Consider the following 23,345-nt stretch of genomic DNA (forward strand, 5'->3'; position numbering starts at 1 on the left):
AAAAAAAATGCGAATCTGCATTTAGGGGACTCGAGAATGTCTTCTCCAGACTACATTGCCCAATGAGCTATAAAGTTCAGTAGTCTTGTGGTTGAGTCCCAAATCCCCCGTTGACTAGCCTGAGACCTTGGGCAAGGCGCTTAACCTCTCTGAGCCTGGATTTATTTTGCTACAAGATGAAAATAATAATTATACCTACCTCATAGTGAACATGAAATTGTGTATGTAAAATGTCTGATTTTGTTCTAGAACATGACAAATGTTAGGCGTTTTTGTAATTATTTTGTTGAGACACTTCCAATCCTATAACACATAGGGGCCCCAACTGCAAGTCAGCACAGGTGTTTCCACAAGGTACCAACGTTCAGAATGAACTAAGTGTGCACATGGAAAAAGAAATAGAAAATTTGCTTAGTATTCCTAAGGAAATCATCTCCTCATACTTCACTGAGCTGAGAGACAAAGGGCAGAGAGTTTAGAAGACTGAAACAGATACCTCGTGAAACTGAATTTTATTAATAATTTGGAATCATTTGCCTCTGATTATTTCGCTGTTTATGCTTGTAAGGTGTTAAGAACTTATCAGAACTCTCCCTTCTGCCTAATAATGTTTCCATTTGTTAAACACCTGCACGATGCCAAGCATTTTACATAAGCTATCTTATTTCACCCTAATAGTAGGAAGACATGATTATCTTCATTTTACAAATGCTGGTAACTCTCAGAGTTATATGTTTAGTCCTGAGCTCCAGATTCAATTGACTTGAAATCTAACTTAACACGGCCAAACCAGAGCCCTTAATTTTCTGCCCTAAATCTGTTCTTCCCAGGTCTTAGATTGCCACTCCCCTCCACCCAATTGCTTAAGCCACAAACTTTGATTCTTCCCTTTCCCTCACCCTTCAGATTCAGTCCATTGGGAGATCCTGTCAGTTCCACCTTCTGCAGGGAAACACTGCATCTGTGCATTTCATGCCTAACTTCCAAGCCTTAGCGCTTGAGCTATGGCCATTCTCCCTCCTTCCTTTTCCTTCTCACCTGGAGGAAGAAGTATCATTGAACAATAAATGGCCTAAAATGCAGAGAGTAGGAAGGAAGAATACACATTCTACAAAAGCCACTCAGGAAACTGAGGACTGATCAGCCTTCCCTGTGCAGCTTGAACAGGCTTCAAACAGACAGATGCCTGCTAAGGACACTGATTTTGCACAGATTTGTTTGAATCCACACAACAGCTGATCTTTTCTAGACGTTCTGCTAGAAATTGACTGCTCATATAAAAAAAAGGGGTATGGCTGCCTGCAAGAAGAGCTAAGTAAGGCAAATGAATTCAAAATCTATCAACTCAAGAATCAGCTGGGCAGAGCTTCTTACTCACAGTTGGAGGCGCAGACAAGAAGGCCCAAGACCTGACCTGAGCCTGATGCCCAGGGAGTGAGCTGGAATCAGGGGACAGTGGAGGGTCCTCTGGAGGGCAAGTACCTTGTCCAAAAGCCATGGACATCTCCAGGCTCAGGCCACGCTAGTGGTCAGCCACCGGGTTCCTCAATGACGGAACAAAAGTCTTGATAGGTGAGCCGAGCCACAGTAGAGATCCTGGCTGGGTGACACTCAGAAATGTAGGCAAGAAAGTCTCAAACACCTAGAGCAGGACACTGATCTCTTGAGCCCAGTAGTGGTAGTGCCTCCATGATATAATAGTAGTAAGAACAGCTAGCCTTCTTTTTTTCTTTTTTTTGAGATGGAGTCTTGCTCTGTCACCCAGGCTGGGGTGCAGTGGTGCTATCTCGGCTCACTGCAATCTCTGCCTCCCGGGTTCACACCATTCTCCTGCCTCAGCCTCCCAAGTAGCTGTGATTACAGGTGCCTACCACCACACCCAGCTAATTTTTGTATTTTTAGTAGAGACGGGGTTTCACCATGTTGGCCAGGCTGGTCTCAAACTTCTGACCTCATGATCTGCCTGCCTCGGCCTCCCAAAGTGCTGGGATTACAGGTGTGAGTCACCGCCCCCAGCCGAGTATCATATCTTTAATGCACCTATTGATGCAACCCAGTGCTGCTCTAACACATTGAGCTTCTACTGAGTCTCCATGTCACACTAGGATCTGGAATGCAGTGAAGAATGAGATGAGTCCTGCTTTCAGAAAGTTTAGAGTCAATTAGGGAGACAGATGCTTCTATAAGTCAACTTAAGTTTACGTAAAATGCATGTCTATGTTCTGAAATGAAGAAAATGAACTTATATCTGTAAAGGATACATTAAATCTAAGAAATAGATAAATATTTTTTCTTAATTTGCTTTTTTGGTCAATAAACACACAAATGAACTTCCTGCACCATGGATTTAAAATTCTCAGAAAATTTAAAAAACATAAAAATAAAAAAATTATTGAATAAATGAAGGGGGAGATTTTTTCTTTTTCTTTTTTTTATTCTTTTTTTTTGCTAAGCACATTGCAGAGGATTTCCAAATGTCTTATGGTGACTTAGGCAGAATCACCTTCATATAACTATACACTGATTTCAACTTTGTAGTAGTCTCAGCCAATGAAGAGAATTTAGTTACATAAGCCCTGCTTAGCTCTACGTGCCAGGCACTGTGCTAGGTGCTGGATACATGAGCATGAATAAGATAGCATTTTTGTTTTCCTAGAGCTCACAGTCTCAGGGGGTGGAAAATGGGGGCAGAAGGAGAAACCAGCACATTCTGTACCTCAGGGAGAAACCCACTCGTGCTGTGTGAGCACAGAGGAGGGAGCTGAGGGTCAGAGAATACCACCCAATGAAAATCAGTCTCACCTGGGTCTAGTAGGCTGAGCAGGTGTTAAGTGAATTCCATCCCCCACCAAAGGGAAGAAATGACTTAAAAACTGAAAGTCCAAGGGCAGCAGCAATGGATATTAATGTATGTCTTTGTTGTTGATCCTCCGCCCACCCCCACAGGTTTCTACCTTTATTATGATGTACAGAACACACTGTCAGAGAATACTGGACACTGTAATAAGAGCCAACTTTGATGAGGTAAGTCAAGAAGGGTTGAGCTGTGAATACTCGGTATTAAAAATCTTATAGCACTAGCTCCTATTTCATGAGCTCCTGCTAGGTGCCAGGCCTGGCATCTGGAAGCCCTTCCTGGATACCCATTAGCTCACTTCATCCTCATGGGAGCCCATGAAGCAGGTATGATTATTATCCCCACTTTACAGACCTGACGTGTGTATAGCAGTGGACTTGGCCTCCTCGTCTGACTGAACTGGTGAACTGCCTTCAGGCCTATCAGCACATTAGGAAGATCATTTTGCTAGCGTATCATTACACCCAGGATTATAGATTCAGAGAAGCTAAAGAAAAGCTTCCTTACATTTTGGAAAAAATATATAAAAAACTTTATTCTATTTTGCATATTTAGGCTTTTCCTGAGGCTTGTCCACTTTGGTACATCTGGAGCTGGTTACCCTCCATTCCCAAGATCTGATCCATAGATTTCCATCAAATCCCATCAGTAGGGCCACCATTAAATACAAACAATGTAAGAAGTCCATTTTATTTTAAAATATTATAGTTAAAGAATGGAGAGAGGAAATGAGAAAGGATGGAAGAACAATAACTAGTAATAAAGTTACATAACTTTATTATTTTTTGAGAGAAGATAATATGGTCTCTAAAAGGACTATAAAAAACCCAGTAATTATTGGTGGAAGAGATCCCAGAGACTCCTTTGGTGTGTGTGTTGTGGGGAGGGGGTGCTGTTGTAGGTGGAGGGGTATAAAAACGATGTCAGGCACAAAATGCTCTTCTCCCATACTTTTCTGCCTTCCCACAGCTGTGTGCTTTAGGAGCAAATGTTTGTTGAGCACTTCCACTATCACTTTGCTCATAGACACAGCTGCAGATGAGATGGGAGAGTGTGTTGGTAAAGAAGTACTGTTCTTCCTTCTCTTGACTTTTACCCACTAGACTTCTAAAATGTACTTTAAAATCTCCCAAATTACTTGAGCAACCGTTTCAGTGGATTTTTTCTTTTAAGAAAGAAAACTCCCTGCTTTCTTTTGAACTGTGGTTTGGCTCTGTCTTACATTCCAAAGATCACTGAGATCAGGACAAATAATGATTCGTGACTGGCTAAGACAACACTAGCTGCTATAACAAATAACTCTCCAAATCTTAGCACACTGGAGGTTTATTTCCCACTCATGTCACAATCCAGTGCAGTTGTTCTTGGTTGGAAGGCTGGTTGCTGGGGGTGATTCAGGGACTCAGGTTCCTTCCACCCTGCCCTAAAGCCTTGGAGTCCTCTTTATTCAGCTGATGGGTGGGGAAAAGAACTACTAGAAAGGCATATCCCCTACTTATCCTTGTCAGCTCAGAAATACAATAGCACTTCTGCCCGTATTCCATTGACAGGAGCTGGTCCCATGGCCCCACCTTAATGCAGCCGGGGCTGGGGAATGTGGTCCCTTACACTACTTACAGCAGCTTCCACTACTCACATGTCCAATGGATAGCTCTTCCTCTCTGCCACAGTTACCAACAACAAAACTAGTGGCAGTCCTCCCTTATGTTCATATGTAGTGTATTCATCTCAAAACTCACTCTCATTTCATTTGCTTAATTCCAACACTTAACTGGGTCCCATACACTATCCTCTCTGCCACAGTTACCAACAATACAACTAGTGGTAGTCGTCTCTTATGTTCGTATGTAGCTTATTCATCTCAAAACTCACTCCCATTTCATTTCATTTCATTAGCTTAATTCTAACATCTATTGGGTCCCATACATTATTGGAGAGATAAGTAAGACACAGCTGATGGGATGGGGGGAAGGCATGTAACCAGCAACTAGGATGCAGAATCATTGAGGGGCAGATGCTGCTATGGGAAGAGTGCCAGTCTTCGAGTCCCAAGCTTGGATTCAAGAGCTGGCTCTGCCTTTCAAGCCTCAATTCCTCATCCTAGAAATGAAGATTTAAAAATTCATCCCCATCTATTGAATTCACAGTGTTACAAGAAGGAGGAGATAAGACTATGCCTGGTAAAAGCTCTTTGTAAACCGCAAAAGGTCATACAAATGCTTGTTCTTTTCACATGTATCAACCAGAGTGTTGAGAGACTTGGCCAAGGCCACACAGTTGGTTAGGGCCAAAGGTGTGTCAAGGTCCTTTGTCACCTGACACCCTTAAGCCAATTCCACGCCACTGGCAGGAATATTTGGTGGCTGCTTTTAAGATGGCTAATCAAGATGTGACTCACTCTTCTCAGCCACAGAATAAGGAAGGGAGACATTTTACCTCTGATGAGGATGGCTTTCTCCTATAGCTGAGAAAAGTCATTGGTAAATGGATGGTGGATGTATCTGGCACACCTTGACTTTACAGTTGGTTTCAAGTCTTCCAGGTCTTTAATATTGGTTGAGGTTACAACTTATGCTAGTATCACAGTCCTAAATTATCTTGTTTATTCACTTGTTCATTGTTTGTCTCTACCACTATAATGTAAGCCTTTGAGGGCAGTAACCTCATCTGTCTTGATCACTACTGTATCCTCTCCAGCCATACTTTTAGGTTCTCAGTAAATATCTGTTGGGTGAATGAGTAGATGAATGGACCAACAGGTGTAGAAATGCCATTGACATATAACATTGTCAAGCAACTAAAGAATGCAAATCTGAGGCCGGGCACAGTGGCTCATGCCTGTGATCCCAGCGCTTTGGGAGGCCAAGGTGGGTGGATCACGAGGTCAAGAGATCAAGATCATCCTGGTCAACATGGTGAAACCCTGTCTCTACTAAAAATACAAAAATTAGCTGGATACTCAGGAGGCCGAGGCAGGAGAATCGCTTGGACCCGGGAGGTGGAGGTTGCAGTGAGCCAGGATTGTGTCACTGCACTCCAGCCTGGTGAAAAGAGTGAGACTCTCTCAAAAAAAAAAAAAAAAAAAAAAAAAAAAAAAAAAAAAAATGCGAATCTGCATTTAGGGGACTCGAGAATGTCTTCTCCAGACTACATTGCCCAATGAGCTATAAAGTTCAGTAGTCTTGTGGTTGAGTCCCAAATCCCCCGTTGACTAGCCTGAGACCTTGGGCAAGGCGCTTAACCTCTCTGAGCCTGGATTTATTTTGCTACAAGATGAAAATAATAATTATACCTACCTCATAGTGAACATGAAATTGTGTATGTAAAATGTCTGATTTTGTTCTAGAACATGACAAATGTTAGGCGTTTTTGTAATTATTTTGTTGAGACACTTCCAATCCTATAACACATAGGGGCCCCAACTGCAAGTCAGCACAGGTGTTTCCACAAGGTACCAACGTTCAGAATGAACTAAGTGTGCACATGGAAAAAGAAATAGAAAATTTGCTTAGTATTCCTAAGGAAATCATCTCCTCATACTTCACTGAGCTGAGAGACAAAGGGCAGAGAGTTTAGAAGACTGAAACAGATACCTCGTGAAACTGAATTTTATTAATAATTTGGAATCATTTGCCTCTGATTATTTCGCTGTTTATGCTTGTAAGGTGTTAAGAACTTATCAGAACTCTCCCTTCTGCCTAATAATGTTTCCATTTGTTAAACACCTGCACGATGCCAAGCATTTTACATAAGCTATCTTATTTCACCCTAATAGTAGGAAGACATGATTATCTTCATTTTACAAATGCTGGTAACTCTCAGAGTTATATGTTTAGTCCTGAGCTCCAGATTCAATTGACTTGAAATCTAACTTAACACGGCCAAACCAGAGCCCTTAATTTTCTGCCCTAAATCTGTTCTTCCCAGGTCTTAGATTGCCACTCCCCTCCACCCAATTGCTTAAGCCACAAACTTTGATTCTTCCCTTTCCCTCACCCTTCAGATTCAGTCCATTGGGAGATCCTGTCAGTTCCACCTTCTGCAGGGAAACACTGCATCTGTGCATTTCATGCCTAACTTCCAAGCCTTAGCGCTTGAGCTATGGCCATTCTCCCTCCTTCCTTTTCCTTCTCACCTGGAGGAAGAAGTATCATTGAACAATAAATGGCCTAAAATGCAGAGAGTAGGAAGGAAGAATACACATTCTACAAAAGCCACTCAGGAAACTGAGGACTGATCAGCCTTCCCTGTGCAGCTTGAACAGGCTTCAAACAGACAGATGCCTGCTAAGGACACTGATTTTGCACAGATTTGTTTGAATCCACACAACAGCTGATCTTTTCTAGACGTTCTGCTAGAAATTGACTGCTCATATAAAAAAAAGGGGTATGGCTGCCTGCAAGAAGAGCTAAGTAAGGCAAATGAATTCAAAATCTATCAACTCAAGAATCAGCTGGGCAGAGCTTCTTACTCACAGTTGGAGGCGCAGACAAGAAGGCCCAAGACCTGACCTGAGCCTGATGCCCAGGGAGTGAGCTGGAATCAGGGGACAGTGGAGGGTCCTCTGGAGGGCAAGTACCTTGTCCAAAAGCCATGGACATCTCCAGGCTCAGGCCACGCTAGTGGTCAGCCACCGGGTTCCTCAATGACGGAACAAAAGTCTTGATAGGTGAGCCGAGCCACAGTAGAGATCCTGGCTGGGTGACACTCAGAAATGTAGGCAAGAAAGTCTCAAACACCTAGAGCAGGACACTGATCTCTTGAGCCCAGTAGTGGTAGTGCCTCCATGATATAATAGTAGTAAGAACAGCTAGCCTTCTTTTTTTCTTTTTTTTGAGATGGAGTCTTGCTCTGTCACCCAGGCTGGGGTGCAGTGGTGCTATCTCGGCTCACTGCAATCTCTGCCTCCCGGGTTCACACCATTCTCCTGCCTCACCCTCCGGAGTAGCTGGGAATACAGGCGCCCGCCACCACGCCTGGCTAATTTTGTTTTTTGGTATTTTTAGTAGACAGGGGGTTTCACCATGTTAGCCAGGACGGTCTCAATCTCCTGACCTCGTGATCCACCCGCCTTGGCCTCCCAAAGTGCTGGGATTACAGGCGTGAGCCACCGCGCCCGGCCCACAGCTAGCCTTTATTAAGCATCTACTATGTGCCAAGCACTAGAAGCACTTTTTAGAAATCTTTACCAAAATCTATACAGTGAATACTGCTTTTATCCCCATTTCACAGAAAGGGAATGGTGGCTTAGAGATGTGATACTCCTCAGTAGTGGAGCCAGGATTAGAACGCTGCAAGTCAGTCTTCACTCCTCCAGACTTTGTTTTAATTTTCAATCTGGACAAAAACTTTGCAGTATTTCCACTGTCATGGAATAAACAAGACTCTAACTGAAGTCTTTTCGATTTACAGACCTGACTTCATTAACCACTATGATCATGTTTTCGGTAATCACCACTTCCCTCCTAAAAAGTCAGCGGGGCATGCCTTTCTCCCTGTTCCTTATCCTCCAAGCCTTCCATCCAGTAAAGTCCAGGCTGCAGGCATCAAGGGAGCCTATTCACACGAGGCTGAGATGGAGTCACCAGGCTAGAGTCGGGGCATGGCTCCACTAGCCAGAGGCAGCCTGGTCAGAGGAAAATTAGGCCCTACTCCTTGGAGGGGCCTGAAGGATGCTGCAGGTTACCAGGGCAGGGGCAGAAAGCTGGGAAGTGGACAGCAGCCTAGGGAGAGACATGAGCCTCAGGAATGGGGGTAGAAACCCAGTTACCATGTGAAGAACAAACTAGCCATAAGAGAGATTGTGGAAGGACTGAGGCAGACATAGGCTGTATCTTATCCATTCCCTGACTGGTTGTCTGGCTTTGGACAACTAATATCTCTGCAAATAAGAGTAATGATTCTCAGCTATAGTATTATGAGTATTATATGAAACCTAAGCAAAGTACCTGGCATATGGTAGGTACTCAATAAAGAAAGTTAATGGTGGCCAGGTGTGGTGGCTCACTGTAATCCCAGCACTTTGGGAGGCCAAGGCGTGCAGATCACCTGAGGTCAGATGTTTGAGACCAGCCTGGTCAACATGGTGAAACCCCGTCTCTACTTAAAAAATACAAATATTAGCCAGGTGTGGTGGCACACACTTAGAATCCCAGCTACTTAGGAAGCTGAGATAGGAGAATTGCTTGAACCCAGGAGGCAGAGGTTGCAGTGAGCCGAGACCACACCACTGCACTCCAGCCTGGGCGACAGAGCAAGACTCTGTCCCCGCCAAAAAGAAAGCTAAAATGGCAATAATACTTGCTCCAAAGTTTTAGACTAGAGGGACTCAATTATCTCCCACACCAAATCAGGATTGATTTGGGGAACCAGGGATGTGGATAATGCTACATGTGGAACTCAAGAGTGCCCATCTGTTGAGGGGAGAAGGAAACATGATACAGAAACCCATTGGAATGTATAAAAATTCAGAGTTATGTGTTCCCCAGCTTCGAGATGGGCTGCTCCCCAACTGGAGAAGTGCTGCAGATGTTAGTTGATAACTGAAGTCTAGATATTCTCAAATGTTATTATATACATCAGTTAATATCTTCTACTATTTCTCTTTACTTCCCTTAACTTTCCCACCCCTCCACCTCCTATTCTACTCAACGTCTAACCCACAGCTAAAAGACAGAGGTGTAGGGGAGGCAGCAAGTGGTTCTTTGCTTTGGACATTCACTCTGCCCTTCATTCAGTAACAATGTGGCTCAAGTTCCTGCTGTCGTCTTATTAATAATAATAATTGCATTTCTGGGTGCCTGCTATAATCTGGTTCTTTCTAGTAGTTTGGGGAGTTTTAAAAAGTCAATCACACACACTTCATGTGTCCACATAGCTTACCACTCAGGTATCACCATCTAGCATCCCATATAGCACCTACTGGCCAGGGAGATTTGGAAAATGGAAGAATTCCGACATGAAAAGCCTCTTGCACTTGACCCAATCTTTGATGCACAAATTTGAATCAGGAGAATTTTGCGTGTGTGGCACCTACTCTCCTCCCTTCAGTCACACTCCTTTTATGTGCAACTCCCATACCTTTCCCTTCCTTCCCAGAAAACCCAGGGGCCCCTGAGGTTCAGTGGGCTCAAAGAATAGTGAGTACTAGTGCTTCGACCTTTTTAAAAACAATGCCCCACCTTCCTTTCCTTAAACTCTTCCCAGGCCCTAGTAAGCACTGAAGGGGCTGATGGGTGAAAGTGCTTCATCTTTTGGGGCAGAGGAGACCCCAGCCTGCTAGGCTAGGCAGTTCTCCAGCAGTGAGCATGTTGCATGCCTAGGCAGAGGGAAGACTTGAAGTGGGAGAAACTCCCAGGGCCTCCTACAACATGGCAGGCTGGGGGTGGCTTCTGCCACTGCAGGGGAAGTAAATGACAGCGTTGTAGACTGGGTTGGCCTTGGTGGAGTCCCAAGTTTCTGTTGGGAGGGCCCTGGGTAACCTCATGGTTCTTCTCTCTGTGGGTCAATACAGGTTCAAAGTTTCCTTCTGCACTTTTGGCAAGGAATGCCGCCCCACATGCTGCCTGTGCTGGGCTCCTCCACAGTGGTGAACATTGTCGGCGTGTGTGACTCCATCCTCTACAAAGCTATCTCCGGGGTGCTGATGCCCACTGTGCTGCAGGCATTACCTGACAGGTGGGCATGCTTATTCTTGTCTTCCTTCATGGCTGGTCCACAGAACGGACTGTTCGGCTTCTCCTGTACTGATTATAATCATGCACTGTCCACAGGCCTCCCTTGCAAAGACCATTAATATTGAACTCTTAAATATTAATGTTTATTTATATTTTGGAATATAAATAAACTGTTAATATTTTGAACCATTTGTGTGGCTTAAAATTCAAAGGTATAAGATGGTGTACAGTAAGCAATCTCCCCACCAGACTCCTGTTCCCCAGACAACCCAGTCCATTCCCAGAACATCAGATAGAATCATTTTCTTGGAGTCTGACCAGATCTGATATGCACATGTAATCAATACCTATAATATACTGTTTTTCTTACTGAAATGGTGACATACACTATATACTGTTCTGTGCTTTGCTGTAAAACAAAACAACTTAACCTTGAAGTTTATGCTGGACAGCTTCCATGCCCCTCCAGATGCACTCTCCACACTTCATGCTACCTTCTGCTGGGGTTGGGGGTGGGGCATATGCTGATAGCATGGGCCACCACACAGGGTGCTTCTCAGGGAGGGATGGAGGGAGGAGAGTGAAGTCAGGAGATGGATTATCTGGCCCCCTCCCTGTGAGATTGTGTCAGGCTGGCTGGGTTCCTTCACTGGGCTGTGTTCCCTTCCAGGCAACTTTCCAGGCTGTCCTTGGGCACAGGGTGGACAAGAGCCTGTGGTCTGAGCCTTAGGTTGCAGCAGTCTCCCTTACAGTTCCTCTACCCCTGTCCACACCTTTGTAACATGTCCCTTGTAGATAAACCCACCCATTTACAGTGGCACTCCTTCCTGTGGGGACTGTTACAAAGCACATTCCACATCCATCTATAAGGAGCTTTTTTCTTTTTCACAACTGTATAGGGTTCCACCATCTTGCATTTAGTCGATTCTCTTGATATTTCCAGTTTTGTCCTACTACAAACAACACTGTGATGAATGACATTTCATTTACCTTTTTTTTTTTTTTAAACATGGTGAAGTGTATTAGTTTCCTGTGACTACTGTAACAAATTACCACAAACTGGCAGGGTGACTTAAAATAACAGAAAAGGTATTCTCCCACACTTATGGAGGCCAGAAGTCCCAAATCAAGCATTGGCAGGGCTGGTTCCTTACTGAGGCTCTGAGGAAAAATATATGCCATGCCTGTGTTCTGCTTCCGGTGTTGCCAGCAATCCTTGGTGTTTCTTGGCTTGCAGACGCATCACTCTAATCTCTGCCTCCACCTTCACAGTGCTTCCTGCTCTGTGTGTGTGTGTGTGTGATTTTCAGCCTGTATACCTTTTCCCCACCCCTGTCTTATTGCACTGGCTGAAATCTTTAGGATGATGTCCTAGCCTAGGCAAGGGTGGACATCTTTGCATTTTCCCTGACCTTAAGGGGAAAGCATTCAGTATTTACTATAAAATACAATGCCAGCTACAGGTTTTTAATATCAGGTTGAATGTGTGTTTTTTGTGTACTACTATTATTATTATTATTATTATTGAGATGGAATTTCGCTCTTGTTGCCCAGGCTCGAGTGCAATGGCATAGTCTTGGTTCACTGCAACCTCTGCCTCCCGGGTTCAAGTGATTCTCCTGCCTAAGCCTCCCAAATAGCTGAGATTACAGGCATGTACCACCATGCCCGACTTATTTTTTGTATTTTTAGTAGAGATGGGGTTTCACCATGTTGGCCAGGCTGGTCTCGAACTCCTGACCTCAGGTGATCCACCCGCCTCACCCTCCCAATGTGCTGGGATTACAGGCATGAGCCCCCACACCTGGCCAATTATTTTTTTTTAAGATGAGGTCTGTTCTGTTGCCCGGGCTGGAGTGCAGTGGTGCAATCATTGATCACTGCTCACTGCCGCCTCCAACTCCTGGGTTCAAGTGATCCTCCTGCCCCAGCCTGCGGAGTAGCTAGAACTATAGGCATGTACCACGGGACCTGGCTAATTTTAAAAAAAAATTTTTTTTTTTAGAGATAGGGTCTCACTATACAGCCTAGGCTGGTGGTCATAAATTTTTAAAAAATATATTGCTAGATCTGAATTGTTAATATTTTGTTCAGAGGGTTTTATAGTTATCAAAGTTATTTGATCAATAATGAAAGTTATTCATCTTTAGTTTTCATAATGTCTTTCTCTTATTTAGATATCAGAGGAAACTTGGCCTCATAAATGAGTTGAAAAATGTTCCCTCTCTTTTTTTTTTTGAAGGAGTTAGTGTAGAATTTTATCTAAATTTTTAAAATTCATAATATTTTCTTATCATTTTAATATCTGTAGGCTCTGTAGTGATGTGTCCTTTCTCACTCCTGATGTAGGTAATTTGTGTTTTCTTTCCTTTTTCTTCGTCAGTGTGACTAGAAATTTATCAATGTTATTGATCTCAAAAAATAGCTTTTGGTTTGTCTGGTTTCTTGTTTTCTGTTTTCAATTTTATTGACTTCTGTTTTTTATCTTTATTCCTCCCTTTTTGTGCTTGCTTTGGGTTTATTTTGCTCTTCTTTTTTTAATTTCTTTAAGTGAAAGCTTAGGTCGTTGATTATAAATCTTTCTACTTTCCCAATGAAAGCATTTAATGCTACAAATTTTATTCTAATCTCTACTTAGCTGCACCCACAAATTTTGATATGTTGGGTTTTCTTTTTAATTCAATTCAAAATATTTTCTACTTTCTCCTGTGAATTCCTCTTTGATCTACGGGGTATTCAGTAGTAAACTGTTTAATTTCTAAATATTTGGGGATTTTCAAGATATCTTCCTATTCATAATTTCTAGTTTAATTCCCTTCTGGTCATATTATATACATAGTTTTATATCAATTATTTTAAGTTGATACTTGTTTAATGCTCCAGAATGTGGCCTATGTTGGTGAATGTTCTAGGTGCACCTGAAAAAGCTATATATTCTGGTATCATTAGGTTAATTGTCAACTAGGTCAATTTAATTGATAGTGTTGTTTCAATTTTCTTTGTCTTTACTGATTTTCTGTCGATTTGTTCTACTGATTAGCAATAGAGAAGTATAGACACCTCCAGCTCTAATTGTGAATTTGTCTGTTTCTATACATTTTTGCTTCATGTATTTTGAAGCTCTCTTGTTAAACGCATACAAATTAGAACTGTTATGTCTTATTGGTGAATTGACTTCTTTTCATAATGTCTTTTTTTATCTTTCATAATATTTCTTGTTCAGAAGTTTACTTTGTCTGTTTAATATAGCTAACTCCAGGTTTTTTTTTTTTAATTAGTGTTTGCATGACATTTTTTCCCACCCTGTTAATTTGTCTTTATATTTGAAGTAGATTTCTTATAGCCAACATACAAACATAGAGGGAGGTCTTTCTTTTTTATTGTCTGGCAATTTTCCTTTTTAGTTGGTATAGTATGCGTAGATCTTTATATTTCATGTAATTAAATATATAGTTCAATTAAGATCTTCCCTCTTCCTAGTTGTTTTCTATTAGTTTCATCAGTTTTTGCTCCTTTATTCCTCTTTTTTTGTCTAATTTTGTGTTAATTATTTTCATCATCCCATTTATCTCCATGGCTGGCTTTTTTTCCCCCCTCTGAGACAAGGTCTCACTCTGTCACCCAGGCTCCAGCTGGAATACAGTGGCACAAACACGGCTCACTCCAGACTCAATATCCTAGGCTCAAGCAATCCTCCCATCTCGGTCTCCTGAGTAGCTGGAATTACAGGCATGTGCCACTAAGCCTGGCTAATTTTTTACTTTTACATAGAGATGGGGTCTTGCCGTGTTTCCTAGGTTGGCTTGAACTCCTGGGCTCAAGGGATCCTCCTGCCTCAGTCTCCCAAAGTGTTGGGATTACAGGTGTGAGCTACCATGCCTGGCCATGATTGTCTTTTTAAAAATACCTCTTTAAAAAAAATTTTTACTAGTTATTTTGTTTGCATATCTTTAATTATAATATACCCTCAAATAATATTATACTGCTTCACATGTAGTATAAGAATCTTAACAACACTATACTCCCAATTTGTACTCCCATTTTTTATGCTATTGTTGTCATAGATTTTGTTTTTGTATATGCTATAAACTCCTAAAACATTATAACTATTTTTGCTTTAGATAACTATCTTTGAGAATGATTAACGATATGAAAAAATATTTTATATCTGCTTTCATTCGCATGATTCCTAATCTTCATTTCTTTATGTATGTCCAACTCATCTGTGTAATATATGAGTTGGGTATGTAATCACAGTCCTCTGCCTGCAAAATTTTCTTTAATGTTTCTCATATTGCTGGTCTAGTGGTAACAAATTATTTTTCTCTGTCCGAAGAAGTCTTTATTTCTCTTTCAATTTGAAAACTACTTTCACTGGGTATGGTATTCTGAATTAACAAGTTTTTCACTTTTGGCATTTTAAGCATTTCACTCCATTGTTTTTGGCTTGCATGTTTGTTTTTTGTGCATCTTTGCTCCTCTGTAGGCAGTGTGCCTTTTTTCCTCGGATGCCTTCAAGACTTTCTCTGTCTTTGGTTTTTCAGTCTCTATCTTTGGTTTTCAGCTGTTCAACCATGATGTATCTCAATGCTTTGTGTTGTTTTCAATCCTGCTTGAGGTTTTCTGAGCTTCTTGGATCTGTGCTTTGACGTATTTCATTATTTTTGGAAAATACCCATCCATTATCTTCTTCTCTGCTTTCTCTCTTTTTTCTCCTCCTGGTATTTCAATTACAAGTATGTTAGGCCATTTGATACTGTCCCACAACTCCCGGATTCTTGATTTTGCTTGTTCTCTACTCATTTTTCTCTTTGTGTTTTAGATGGAGTAATTTTTATTGACGTATCTTCAGGTTCACTGATTCTTTCTTTTGCTATGTCAATGCTACTAATGAGACTATTGAAGACATTCTTTATCTCCATTACTGTACTTTGTTTTTATGTCTATTTCTAATATTACAATTCTTTTAAAAGTAATTTCTGTGTTCTGGCTGAGTGCAGTGTGGCTCACACTTGTAATCCCAGTGCTTTGGGAGACGGAGGCAGAAGGATCACTTGAGGGTAGCCTAGACAACATAGCAAGATCCTGTCTCTACAAAAAAAATTAGCTGGGTAGAGTAGCTCGTGCCTATAGTCTAGCCCCTAAAGATACTCAGGCGGGAAGATTACTTGAGCCCAGAAATTTGAGGTTACAGTGCATCATGACCCAGGCTGGATGACAGAGCAAAGATCCTGTCTCTAATAATTATTATTATCACATGAATTATTAATATATTATAATATATTATATATCCTATATTCCTATATATATTCCTATATAAATATATTCCTATATAATTCTTATATAAATAGGAATTATTTATGTGTTCTTCTGAAATTCCTCCTCTGTTCATGCTTCTTTACTTTTTCCATTAGAGCCTTTGACACATTAATCATAGTTATTTTAAATTTTAAACTACCTGTCTGATAGTCTGGTTATGTTGATTGTTTTGTTTCTTGACAGTAGGTTCTATTTCTTAATTTTCTGTTTATCTCATAATTTTTATTGGCTGCCAAACAGTATGTAGAAGAGTAGAGACTGGGATAAATAATACTTATGCCTGGAAATGGGCACGCCTCTTCCCCTAGGTTCCTGAATATGAATTGAGGCAGTCTATTTGGGACTTCATTGCATTTGGGTTTTGTTGTTCCTATGGTTACCTTTAGTGTAGCACCAGATTTAAATTATTCTGGGGTACTTTGTGCTTAAGTTGGAGATTTGTTGGGTTGTTTCCCCTAATGTACCTGCTCCTTTACCTTTAGGCCGTCCCTATGCACACAGTTGCTTAAGACTTGGTGCTTGTTAGCCTGATTGGAGCTGAAAAGTGGGGAAGTGGGTTCTCTTTTATTTAGCCCTGTTTCGGTCTTAAGCAAGCCCTGTGCTTTGGACCTCAGAGTTGGGCACTCAGTGATCTTGATTCATTGCAGAGACATATCTCTAGTGATCTGAGCCCCTGGTGGTTTCCAGCAGGGTTAGAGAGCTTTCTCTTTTCATCTTTCCCCCACCTACAATGGGTCTTCCCTATTCCCTGGGATCAACAGTGTTTTCTGCTCTTCCCCTAGTCAACTGAGGCTTTTGATCCATAAGGGAGAAAGGTCTTGGTGGAACTTCATGCTTTTTCCACTGCAACAGCTGTTCCCTTCCTCCAAACATATACCTCTCAGAAAGGCTTCTTCTGTCCTCCTGTCCTGTCCCCAGTCTTCCTCATGAACACCTGATGAGGCCTGTGCAGAAGGGCTTGCAAATAGATGTGAACTTCCCTTGCATCTGTCATTCCAAGAGTTCTGTACTCTCATGGTAGTTCATATTGGTCTGTTAGCTATTTGTTAAAACTGTTAGCAAAATTTATTTCACCCACTTGTATGTAACACCCTGCTTTCTTCTCTCTATTGCAAGTGAGCCAGTCCCCAAGTCCTTCTCTCACTGGAGGTGCCTTTCTTTCCATAAATTCCAGGCTACGTGATTGTGACCTCAGCTCTCCAATGGTTTAAAGAAAAGTTGTAATTTTGTAGATTATCTGGCTTTTTCTTGTTATGGCGGGAGTGATGCTCTTTCCAGCTTTCCACATTGTAGATGGAACAGAAATACACCCAAATAGGCTAACAAAGGTTACCTCCAGAGGGGATTATGGCCAAATTTTAGTCTCATCCTTTTCTGCATTATTCAAATGTTCTACATTAAGACCAAATTTCAATTTTTATAATAATATGTGTATGTCTATATTAGATATGTAGGAGCCATTTAGGGCTTTGTGTTATTAAAATCTTTCTCAGGCACTGATCAAGCAAACTGAGGCTAAATCTCCACTTATATTTTGTACCACAAAGGTATCTTCTGAGGATTTAATAAAACCCATCTTTATAAGGAAGATTCACATATTTTTAATAATGCTTTATAGGAATTAAACACACACATACACACATGGCATTTGCTGTTTATTGCAAAGCAGTTTGTGGGGTACAAATGAAATGTTAACCCCTCCCTTCCTATCTATAATTGACTTATTTTTACAGATGTGGAGGTTAAAGTTTAAAAGCTGAAATGAGGGCCTGGCATGGTGGCTCATGCCTGTAATCCCAGCACTTTGGGAGGCCCAGGCGATGAATCACTTGAGGCCAGGAGTTTGAGAACAGCCTGGCCAACGTATCGAAACCCTGTCTTATGAAAAATACAAAAATTAACTGGGCATGGTAGTGGGCACCTGTAATCCTAGCTATTTGGGTGGCTGAGGCACAAGAATCACTTGAATCCAGGAGGCGGAGGTTGCAGTGAGCTGAGATTGCACCACTGTACTCCAACCTGGGTGACAGAGCAAGACCCTGTCTCAAAAAAAAAAAAAAAAAAAAAGGGCTGGAATGACTTGTCTACCTTCACCTGCAAATAAATGAAATGGTCAGGACTCAAATATTCATTCAAGAAAACCACAGATGTTCATTCATTCATTAAACAAATGTTTATTGATTACTACAATGTGCTAGGGACTATGCTAGGTCCTAGAATACAGCACTACATAAGATAAGCACCCTCCCTGCCCTCTCTGAGTTACAGTCTGCCAAAGGAGGCTGTTAAAAATTACGTGGTTACATAATTACCACTGCAATCTTTGGCTTACAAATCAAGTGCCTTTTTCCTTAAATCAGGAAGACAAATTTATTCAAAAGATCAGGCTCCAACTGAGAGCTGACTTTTCAGTTTTATATACTCCTTCATCCCTCAAACTTGTTTGAGTGCCTTTTCTGTACCAAGCCCTGTGCTTGGCATCATGGAAATAAGAATTGGCACTAGAAGTTCTCACTCATGACCCTGGGCAGGCCCAGGCTGAGGCACAGCTCCCCACCCCCTAGCTCAGACCCATCCCTTCCTTTCCAACTCAGAAGAGCATATTGAAATTCAGGGGAATAAAAATGCACTATTACAGAGATAACCATGGATCATACACTCCCATTTACAGGAAAGGGAAATCATTCTCAAACTGGGGTTTTTCACTTCTTCCAAGTAATCTTGGCACAGTGGTTGTTAATAACAATTGGGTTAGCTAAAGTAAGAAAGTGTGTGTGTGTGTGTGTGTGTGCATGTGTGTGTGTGCGTGTGTGGTATGGGCAGGAAGGAGAAGTCAAAGAGGCAAAGAAAAGACTGAGGACCAAGCCTGAAATGCCAACGGAATAGCAACACTGAACAGAAAAACAGAGGGCACTGGATATGGGGAGCATATCCAAGGCACGTCAAAGTGCACGATGTGGTACTTTCATCAAAGTGGAGTAGGACAGCGGTTATAGGTCAGATAGACCTAGGCTTGACTCCTGGCTCTACCACTTGCTGCATCTCTTTGGACAAGTAAAATAACTTTTGTGAGCCTCGATTTCTCACCTCTCTGTTGGAACTAACAACAGTATGTATTTCTAGGGCTGAGGTGAGGATTAATTAAGAAAGTACATGCAAAGTGTTTAGTAGCTTGGCACATTGCACTCATTAAAAGGTAACTGCTGTTATCACCATTGTTGCAGTTTTACTAGCATCACCACTGATGGTCATTCAGGGAGCTATGAGTGTGGATGTAAAATGTAGGAGAAGGGCTGAAGTTGGAGCTGTAGACTTGGCAACCACCTGCATAAGAGGGAGGAAAAGTATGTCCCTAGAAGTGGAGGACACACCCTGGCATCCCAGCCTAGGGAAGGAGAGAGGTGGAGGGAAAGCAGAGCAAGGAGGTCGGACTGCAGGTATACACCCACAGAGGACAGTATGTCAAGAAGGCATAGATGCTGCAGGAGATGGAGTCAATTGAGGCTTAGGAAGGCATCTCTTAGATCAGGTGATCAAGTGAGCTGCTATCTGGGGCAAGAGCTTTCAGGCAGAAGGGATGGCAAGTGCAAAGGTCCTGGTGAGGTAAGCAAGGGCCTAGAGTGTTGGAGAAACTGAATGGAGGCTAGTGCTGTGGGGATGGAGTAAGCTGGGGGGACAGTGGGAGGAGCTGCAGCCAGAGATAAGGAGGGTAGGGAGGGGGGCAGTTAGGACAAGGCCCGTTGTCCATCTGGGGATGGAGAGCCATTAATTCTTACATTTCACTTAACAAGCATTTCTTATGTGCCTACTTTGTGTCTGGCACTATGCTAGGTACTGAGGATACAGTGATAAGCAAAATGGACATAGTCCCTGCCCTCTGCATGGAGGGTACAGTGAGAAAGATGTACAATGATCAGATAATCACACAAGGTGGTATATAACAACAAACTGTCATAACTACATGGCTGTTCAAGAGGAATCATCAGGAGTGCTGACCTGGTCTGGGGGCTTCGGAGAAGGTTTGCATACAGAAGTAACACCTAGTCTGAGATTAGCTGAATAACAAGGAACTGAGCAGGTGAAGAGGGAAGAGATGCTCTTGGCTGAAAGGATACCAGGGGTGAAGGCCCTGAGGGGAGAGGACCAACTGGAGGCCAGAGGTGCAGAATGAGGAGAAAGGGAGAAGGTGCAAGGTGGGGCCTTGGGGGCTGCAGCAAGAACTGGGGTTTTTATCCTAAGAATGATGTGAAAGCATTGAGGAGTTTTAATCAGAATTACAGGTGTTTTGGAAATGTCCCTCTCACAATGTGGAAGATAGAGTGGAGGTGGGAAGGTGAGCAGGGCAGGATGGACTCGGGAAGCTACTATAAGTCCGGATGAGAGTTGACGGCAGCCTGAACTAGGGAGAAAAGGGAGAGACGTGGCTGTGCTTTGGAAGTAATTTGGAAGCAAAATCTGTAATATGTGGTAAACGGAAAGAGAGACTATGTCCAAAATAGTGTATGCAAAACTAGATACTTGCCTAAAGAAATTGTAACTGAATTTAATCAAGTCTTTAGAAGCAGACAGGATAGATGGATAGACTATATGACACTACAAGACAGAACTCAACCAAATCAGAGTGTAGGACATTCCAGGGAACAAATACCATGATGTTGCCAATAAATAAATGGCACAAAATAGGGGGGAAAAAGATTTAAGAAACAGAACAGGGCAATGTTATATCTTTCATGCAATGTGTGGACCTTGTTTGGATCCTAATTCAAACAAACTAAACATCTGTGGGAGAAATACAGAAATCTGAATGCAGACTGGCCTGTAGATGATATTAAGGAATTACTGTTCATTCTGTTAGATAAACTAATGGCATGGAGGATTTAAATGCTGCACACACATTGTGTGCATGTGTGTGTATACATGTACACATACGTATTTAAACCTTGCCAATGAGAAATGCACACTCAGTTTTTAGGGGTTAAATGACATCTTAGATTTGTTCCAAACACTCCAGAAAAGAAAAAGTGGAATATAATCTATTAAACTGGCAAAAATGATGTCAATTGTTGAAGCTGGGTCATGGGTCCTTGGAGGTTTATTATACTATCTGTCTTGGAGTATGTTTGAAATTCTTGAAAATAAAAAAGTTATCAATAAAAATAAAATGATGAAAAATAGAGTTCATACTGAAATAGAGGATACAAGAAAAGAAGCAGGTCCAAGGGGGAAATCACGAGTTCAGCTTGGAGACCTCTGGGCCGGAGGTGCAAAAGTAAGTGCAGACGGTGAATCTGCACAGACGGGAAATTCACAGATTCAGTGAATCTGTGGGCCTGGAGAAACTACCCGGGGAAGGAAGAAAGCTTTGTGAGATGAGAGCCCAGGACTAGACATGAAGAACTGGAAGACGTGCTGACCAGGCAGAGGGCAGGAGTTCTGTGACTGGGGAGGAGCAGCCAGAAGGAGGGATCACAGAAGCCAAGGGAAGTGAGTGTTTCCAAAAGGAGGGTGCAGGTGACAGAATCGAATACCACTAAGATGTTAAGCAGATGAGAACCATGACAAGTCCACTGGGTTTGGAATCATGCATGGGGGCTGTTTAGGCTGAGGTCAGGAGTGAGGTGAGGAGGGAATGGGAGGTGAAGGAAATGAGGCAAAGAATTGGGCAGCACTTTGAAGAAGTCTGTCTGTGATGTGGGAGAAAGGGCAGTGGCTTGAGGGAATAGAGTGGAGGAAATAAAGAGGTTTTTGTTGTTTTTAAAGTGAGACATTCTTAAATGCATTAAAATAATGAGCAGGACTGGGCATAGTGGCTCACGCCTGTAATCCCAGTGCTTTGGGAGGCCGAGGAGGGCGGATCACTTGAGATCAGGAGTTCGAGACCAGCCTGGCCACATGGCAAAAGCCCATCTCTACTAAAAAGACAAAAAATTAGCTGAGTGTGGTGGCGTGTGTCTGGCGAGAATCACTTGAACCTGGGAGGCGGAGGTTGCAGCGAGCTGAGATTGTGCCATTGCACTTCAGCCTGGGCAACAGAGCAAGACTGTCCCCTAAAAAAACAGATGAGCAGAATGATCTAGTAGAGAAGAAAAAGCTGAATATACAGGAGAAGGGACCGTCAGCAATGTACAATTCCTGAGAAAGCAGCAGGGGATGGCAAGAGGAGGGATCGCTCCTGGATTCTATTAGGGAGGAAGAGATGAACCAGGCAGGTAGCTGAGTGTTGATGACATCCTTCCTCTGTGTTTTTCTGGTTTTTTTTTCCCCCTGAGAAGTGGGAGGTGATTCCACCCACTGGCAGGGAGGGGAGATTTGGGGAATTGGAGGCATAAGGGTCTTGAAGAAGGTTGGAGATAGCTATGAGAAAGGAAAGAATGAGTGACCAGGGAGAAATGGGGTTTCCCAGCAGGGTGGAGGTTGGTGATTTTGTGTCTGACAGGAGACAGTGGACAAAAGGCTGAACCAGGGCAGCAGGCTAGGTGGTGTTGGTGGAAGGCAAGGATGGTGTGGATGGTCAACAGGGTAGATGTCCCTATATCTGGCACAACCAAGGAGGACTTCGTGGAGAACGAACCTAGGCCTGTGAGCAGATGGCTTTGATAGCAAGAGCCAGAAAATGGTGCCCAGTGTCTTCTCAACTCCAGATTCCCATCTTATTGCAACCTACTGCCCTGCTCAGTGCTTCACCTCTCCAGTTCCCTCCTGCCTCCTGTTCCAATACTGTCTTTGACTCTTGGAATCTAATATGGTTTCAAGGCTCATATCAAGGTTGTTTGCTAATTTAAAAGTATGCTGTTGCTTCCCAGTTCCCACCAAATGGCAAGCAGTTTGGTAAGCTGGGTGAGCAGGCATGGCAGTTATGTTGCAAACGGGGTTCCTGCCTGCCTGGGAGGATCGGACAAGACTGGGCTTTCTTAGACCCACGGCCCACTGTCTTCACCCCTCACACAAGCTCTTCAAAAGCATGAAGGAGCATGTTTTGCTTGCATCTAACTAGTTCTGGATGCCACCAAGCCTTGCAGCGGGCATCAGTGACCAGCAGAGTACATTCTGTTCGTGCCCTTCCCAGACCCACCAGCTCTCCGCAGGGCTTGGGCTGTTGGCACTGTCTCTGAGGTTGCTCTTACAAATGGCACCTATTGGTAGCAGCCCAAACATGATTAGGGGAAATAAAACCCTCTAGGGGACTGTGGGAGGAACTGAGCAACATGTGCAGCACTTAAAACTCATTGTTTCTCTTTCTAGCTTAACTCAGGTGATTCGAAAGTTTGCCAAGCAACTGGATGAGTGGCTAAAAGTGGCTCTCCACGACCTCCCAGAAAACTTGCGAAACATCAAGTTCGAATGTAAGTACTGAGTTGGGAGTGAAAGGGAGGAGAGAATTACATTTTAGTGCCAAATATTTTACGTAAGTTGTTAATAACAATAGTAGCAGCAGCTATTGTTTACTGGTTGACTATAAAGCACCAGGTATTATACTAATTATGTATATACAC

The 23,345-nt window shown here is 42.6% G+C and overlaps 1 protein-coding gene and 1 long non-coding RNA gene across 2 annotated transcripts in view; one reads left to right on the forward strand and one right to left on the reverse strand.

Moving 5' to 3' along the window:
* LOC105507126 overlaps positions 1–23,345 on the reverse strand; it is a 276,554-nt gene that overhangs the window by 191,964 nt on the left and 61,245 nt on the right. The gene's annotated exons all lie outside the window — the stretch shown is intronic.
* The window catches only part of RFX4 (regulatory factor X, 4 (influences HLA class II expression)), a 163,198-nt gene that overhangs the window by 89,920 nt on the left and 49,933 nt on the right, over positions 1–23,345 (forward strand). The window contains exons 6-8 of the mRNA XM_011937009.1: positions 2,947–3,024; positions 10,371–10,534; positions 23,095–23,195. Coding sequence (XP_011792399.1) covers positions 2,947–3,024; positions 10,371–10,534; positions 23,095–23,195 — 343 coding nt within the window. The remainder of the gene's footprint in view (positions 1–2,946; positions 3,025–10,370; positions 10,535–23,094; positions 23,196–23,345) is intronic.

This window comes from Colobus angolensis, unplaced genomic scaffold, assembly GCF_000951035.1.
Source record: "Colobus angolensis palliatus isolate OR3802 unplaced genomic scaffold, Cang.pa_1.0 Scaffold10, whole genome shotgun sequence".
Classification (NCBI taxonomy): Eukaryota; Metazoa; Chordata; class Mammalia; order Primates; family Cercopithecidae; genus Colobus; species Colobus angolensis.